This window comes from Lepidothrix coronata, unplaced genomic scaffold (genome assembly GCF_001604755.1).
Source record: "Lepidothrix coronata isolate B3197 unplaced genomic scaffold, Lepidothrix_coronata-1.0 Scaffold146, whole genome shotgun sequence".
Classification (NCBI taxonomy): Eukaryota; Metazoa; Chordata; class Aves; order Passeriformes; family Pipridae; genus Lepidothrix; species Lepidothrix coronata.
The window spans coordinates 526,201-532,200 of record NW_016690326.1 but is presented as its reverse complement, the minus strand read 5'-3'; the positions used below and the strand labels follow the sequence as shown (position 1 = coordinate 532,200).

General features: G+C 41.5%; 1 protein-coding gene across 4 annotated transcripts in view; it reads left to right on the top strand.

Annotated features, from left to right (window-relative positions):
• LOC108503832 (hepatitis A virus cellular receptor 1 homolog) overlaps positions 1–5,326 on the top strand; it is a 9,859-nt gene extending 4,533 nt beyond the window's left edge. The window contains exons 3-8 of one of the 4 annotated variants that reach the window (XM_017828208.1): positions 74–124; positions 2,137–2,213; positions 2,443–2,499; positions 3,259–3,373; positions 3,788–3,827; positions 4,196–5,324. In XM_017828208.1, the coding sequence (XP_017683697.1) occupies positions 74–124; positions 2,137–2,213; positions 2,443–2,499; positions 3,259–3,373; positions 3,788–3,827; positions 4,196–4,289 (434 nt within the window). In that variant the 3' untranslated portion in view covers positions 4,290–5,324. Of the gene's footprint in view, positions 1–73; positions 125–2,136; positions 2,214–2,442; positions 2,500–3,258; positions 3,374–3,787; positions 3,828–4,195 lie in introns of all 4 variants that reach the window. The other 3 variants (XM_017828204.1, XM_017828205.1, XM_017828207.1) reach the window with 3 other exon arrangements.
• Positions 5,327–6,000: the final 674 nt, after the last annotated feature.

The window sequence follows — 6,000 nt, the reverse complement described above, 5'->3', positions numbered from 1 at the left end:
CTTTTTCACTACATAAATGCACACTAAGGCTAATTATAACATGTGTTGGTTTTGTTTTATTTTTTAACATCAGCTAGGATCTCTACTGCAAGTCCTCACACTTACACCTCTGAACAGACATCAGGTAACTTTTATCCAAGTATTAATCTCAATAGCATATATAAGGCATATTGCAAATGGGGATCTTAGGAAGGAAACAAAATGATTCTGGATGATAGAAATGTCTTGGCTAAAATTTACTAAACATTACCATAGAATGAAAGATCAGAACTTGGATTTAAATTCTGCCTGATATTATATAAAGAGTCCAACAGAAGGAACATGTATATGTGGGAGGAAGCTTGCTTCCAGGTGTGATACTTTAGCGGTTTTAGTGGTGCTGCAAACTTTGCTTCTATTGTGGCTGTTGTTTTGGTTTGTTGGTTTGTTTGTGATATAAAATCTCACCTTTTCTTCTAGAAGTGCATTCCCTGAGGAGTAAAACTCAACTTTTGAGGAGCTGGGTGTACCCACTGCTTAATCAGCTAATTTGTTGCTCAATAATATAGAACTGTTTTATTGGACTAGCTCAAAAGCACATCTAATCCAGGATCCTGTCTCCAGTAGCAGTCAACAGCAGATGATTAAGGAGGATCATAGAAACAGGGCAGTAATTTTATGATACAGTGCCAAAGTATTCTTCTACCCTGGTATATGATGTGTCTCAGAGGTTGCCCACATCCTCTGTAGCCTGTGAACATTTAAAAACATGAGGTCTCTCATTGTAGTGGAAGAGACATTGCACAACTGTTCCCTACTCAGTTTCTCCATTCCCTTCACAAGTGGATAAATTTCTATCACATACCCGCTTAGCTGCATCTTTTTCAGTCTGAGAAAGACACCTTTAATTTCCATTACACAAGAGAAAGCTCATGGTGTAACAATATTTTCTGGATTCTGAAATTAAAATCAGGGATGCCATTTGTATTTCTCCCTTTGTCTTGGATGTTTCCAGCTAAGCAACTCTAAATTAGGTTGTTACAACAGTTGCATTTCCTTTTTGGAAAAAGAAGTGAAAACTTTCTCAGACTGTTTCTATTCTAGTTGCAAATAATATGGCTTCCCCTCTTAGAACTCATGGGTTTTCTTAACCCTGTGACATCTTTGTTGGCTGATGGTGGAACAGTGTTTTAAGTTTTCAGAACACAAGGTAGTATGTGCATGTTCACATAGAGAGAGACTGGAAAAGGCAGCTGGCTGTGTGCCTCTGATGTAGAAATACTCCAGAGTTTCCAATGGCAGAGAACAGTGAAGCCAGTGATTCTGTCCTCTTCAAAATAAAGCGTCTGGGAATAAGGGTAACAATGTAAAACATTAAAGCAACCACTTTATGTTGTCATAAAGTGAACAGGAAATTTTATTTTTAGGAGGTTTTTATATCATCTGAGAGCTCGTGGAGAAACTGATGCTAAAGAAGTCAGAAGCTTGTAGCTCTTAATTTTAAATATTGCAAACAGCTTTGCTCTGGGAAATTACCTCAAAATATGCTGCAGGTCCTTATGCAAATATGTCACATTTTGGTCAGTCTTTACTGCGCAGCTGTCTGGAACTTTAAAAGTATCACTTGCTTTTTGACTCTGCATCAGTTGCTGTTTCAAGGCCCTGGAATAACCTTCATCAGTTTTCACCAGATAACCTAAGTTCACTTTAGGCATCATTTTTTGCTTCAAGGCCAGGTTGGATGAGGCATTGAACCACCTGGTCAAGTGGAAGGTGTCCTGTCCTTTGGCAGGGGGATTGGAACTGGGTGATCTTTAAGGTCCCTTTTAACCCAAACCATTTCGTGATTCTATAATCCACTGCTTCTTGGCTCCAAACCCAGATGGCTACTTTGATAACTCCTTCCCAGTGTTCACATAACAGCAAGAGCCAAGTGTTTCCTGGAAGGAATTCAAAGCTCTGAAAAGGGCAGCAGAAACTCCAATATTCAGAGTTTTGTGCTGCCCTGTGAAGACACCAACCTCTTTATGACATGCAGAGCCCAGACTACTGATAGACATTTAAGTTCAGTGGTTCCAAGTCAGCAGTACAGATTCCTCTGTGTCAAGGCAGAATGGTTCTTTGTGCAGGTGATGTGTTTGTCTTGTCTTTGCTCAGCTCCTGGAAGCACCAGTGGATCCTCCTTTACCGTCACAGAAACGTGGCCAGCATCTGCCTCAAAAGCTCCTGAGAATGTAAGCATCTCCTCTGCTGCAGCACAGCTGGGCAGAGTGGATAGAAATGAGAGTTTATGGGGTCATCCCTACAGGCACTTCCACTGCTTTTTTTTTGATTGCAACAGAATATTGTTGTTTATAAGAAAGAGTTCTTATAAAAGAGGAGGGGAAAAAACCTGCTTAGCATGCATAAAGTACTTCCTACTAATGGAGGAAGAGCTTTAGCAACATCTGCATTGCCTTTCAGGCCTCTGGTCCCTGCTCTGACACCTCAGACTGCTCAGATGTTACTGCAAATCTGCAGGTATGGGAGGATGTGGGGGAGAGTGGAACTTGGACCACGTGGGAGCACAGGGATGCCCTGCACTTCCTGTGCAGTGGGGTTCAAAGAGGCTGTCCTGCCAGACCTCTCCCTGTCCTGCTGAGTCCTCCAGCACGTATTACAGGGTGACAGGCAGTAACAGCACCCAAATTTTATCAGGAAGACCAGCCAGCCAAACCAGCCTTTGGGGAGGCCTGCTGTGATGTACAGACAGTCTGTGCTGTGGGAATTCATGCTGCTGAATGTGCAGGATGCAAATCAGGGACCATACTGTGCTTCCAGTGTCTTTCCAGGCCTGAGATACCAATGGCAGATTAGATACTAACACCTGGCATCAGAAAGAAGTTTAGCCTAAATAAAAAACAATGCAAAGAGAAGGTGCATTTACTTATTGGTATAAAGCCTTGAATAATTGCTGAATAAGCTGATAAGAAGGTGGGAGGGTGTGACATCAGGAGATATTTTGATCATAGAAAAATTCACCAAATGGTATTAAACCGCAATAAATGAGATTTGTCATAACCTCAGGTCATTTGACAATCTCAGAAATTTCTTTTAACAGCATGGGTCACCTAAATGTTGCAGTGATTCTGCTTGAAACTTGTCCTGTATCTCAGATTAGGCTTTTGGTCTCAAATAGACTTTACCTGCAGAGTTGCAAAACGTATAAATGGCCTTTGAGTGCTGTATGGGCTTCTTGCTGCCGGTTCCACTAATGCTCATCTGCCTTGTGTTTGACAGAACACCTCTGTATCGCTTCCCAGTCAGCAGTATTCAGAAAATGGTCTGTACATTGGGATTGGGTCATGTGCAGTACTTCTGGTCATCCTGATTTTGGCTCTGTTCCTCACTAAACGTAAGTACTTTTCCTAGGCAGTTATTCAAGGATTGCTCAGGTTTGTCCATCACAGCTGTGACAGATGTCACGCGTCTCCCACTTCGGGGCAGTGAGCTGAGGTCTCTGGATTCCTCACTCGGTCCCTGTGCTGTGGCTGCTCACTCAGCTCTCTCCCTATGGCCTCTGGGGCCCCGAAGAGCAAGGTGTGAATGTGGCCTCCTCATTTTGTGACTCTTCAGCAGCTAGACAACCCAGGGTGTGGTTGTGCCCTGCTCATTTCCTCCTACCCATTCCGCAGTTCCCTGTTCTCCCAGTTCCTTCCTGAAGATAATTATTTATTTTTGAACACACTGCTTTACTTGCTTCTAATGGTTTTAAAAAAACTATTTGTTTTTCTTTTTTTTCTTTATTTATATTCTGGATGGTCCTTAGAATACTTTTACAATACGAAGAAGATGGGTGACTTTGCAAAGTAAGTATTCTGTTCCTGCCTTTGCTGATAGGACAAATGAGGTTGCAGAAAGAGAATGTCAGTATGCTGACCATTCCATCACATACTTTGACTTTCTTTTTTAATCTCAAGTTAATAGAAAGCATTACAAAAATAAATTAATAAATTCTGCTACTTTTCATTACTTAGTAAGCAAAAATGAGTAATAACTATCAGTTGATTGCAATAGGGAGCATGCAGACCTCAAGTGTGGAAAGATGATTCATTATCAGTCATGATAATAAGAGTTTATGCATGTTTCACTCTTTCCAGTGAGCTGGTTGATCTGCTCTTCTTGGTTTTATTGTCTGTTTTTTGTTTAAAACCATTATTTTTACTTTTTTGTGCAGCTTCATTGCATTTCAGAGGCCACAAGGCGTGGGGAATCATAATGCCCTGGAAGATGAGATCCATGCAGAAGAAAATGTTTATATCATACACTAAGGACTGTATTCATGCTTGCCTTTGTCACTGTGGGGACGTTAAATAGTTTGCAAAATGTTAGCTGCTCCCTCTGCTCAGCAGCTGCATGTGTCTGCACTACTGAGGCATTACTCACATCATTCTAATAAAACAAATAAAAGCTACACTTGCAATTAAAATCTTTATCAACCTGTTCCAGAAAGAGAAACTGAAACCCTACTGTTTTAAATGGAAATTTCCATTTCCTAAAGAAAGTTACCATTATATTTATTATCTGCTTCAAATTCTCGCTTCCTTTTTGGAAAAAAGAGGAAGTGCCAGAAGGGCAGAATTGACTTCGCTGTGTGTTCTGTCTGCCACCTACCACAGAGCCCGTGCCATCAGAGGGCAGAAGCAATATCAAAGCTGCTGTGACAAACCTGTCACATGGGAAAACTTGGTATTATTAGTGATTTAATATACATTTAGTTGGATTTTCAGTGAAGACAGGTATACCCAGTCCTGGTAACAGCTCAGTAACACAATATACTAATTCCTGTCCACCTGCAGTTAAAGCTGGGGGAGCTATGGATGCTCACCCCTCATGGGATGACCTCGGAGCCTACAGCATCAGTACTTCAATGTACAGAATATTCACACCTTGTGTTAAGAGAACTATGACTAAATGTGTTTCTCTCTACAAAATACATCTCTTTTTTTCTGTGGTTTTCTCCTCAGGCCCACCTATACCCTGAGAAGCCCTTGGGGTGGAAAGTCTCACTTCCAGGCATCTAAAACAACTGAACAAATAATACCCACTTTGTAAAGTTAATTAAGTCCTCTTCTTAGCTTATGGAGAAGTCATGGACATTGCACGAAATATTGGTTTGAAGTTGGCCTGCCTTCACACCCCTCTAAATACCAAACAACTAATTCATAAGAATGCTGAATGTATTTGATGGATTTTAGCCCATAAATACAGAGAATCTGTGGTTGAAGTCTTTCCTCCATTGCTCCTCAGTTAGTGATGTGTCTCAGCTCTTACTCTCTGCAAAACTAAACTTTGGTTTACTTTAAATAAAAAAAATGGAGGCAGCCCCATGAGTATGAATCAATCCCTTAAGCATTGTTAAGCAGGAGATAAAAGACCAAAATCATCTTTGAGTAGAAGAATAATTTTCATCAATTGTTTTTAAGAACACATTTTAAACAGGGGCTGGGGACTGAAAGAGCAGAAAAGTAGCAGAGGCAGGAGAGAGACCAACTCTTACCAAATATTGGTCAGTACATTTTGCCCTGAAGCCCATCCCAAGCAGCAGTGAGGAATTATCTAGTGCAGACATTGCTGTCATGGGGAAAATTCACAGATGTACCACAGACTTTCTACCATTGAGTTAATTTTCAGCTTCAAAATCATTTTCAACTATGCAATGAGGCACAAAGGTGAAATAATGAAATCAGCAGGTATTTATGTCAACAGCTGAGATGCTTTGAGGCCACGGTCTGGTTGTATTTAAGGGGAGCTGGGGTCAGTGGAGCAGTTACCCCTCCCTCTCCCAGCTGGTAGAGAGGGGAGGGCTTGGGTTGGCTGGGGAGGGGAGTGGTTCCCCAAGAGCCCTGGCTGAGGTGGGATCTTGCAGGTGAGTGTGCTTGCAAATAGTCACAAAGGAGGGAAAGGCTCCTCATCTTGTTGAGGAAGGAAGAACTGGAAAGCAAACTGGGACAGGCGACCCTGGTGTGCTCTGTATTTCAC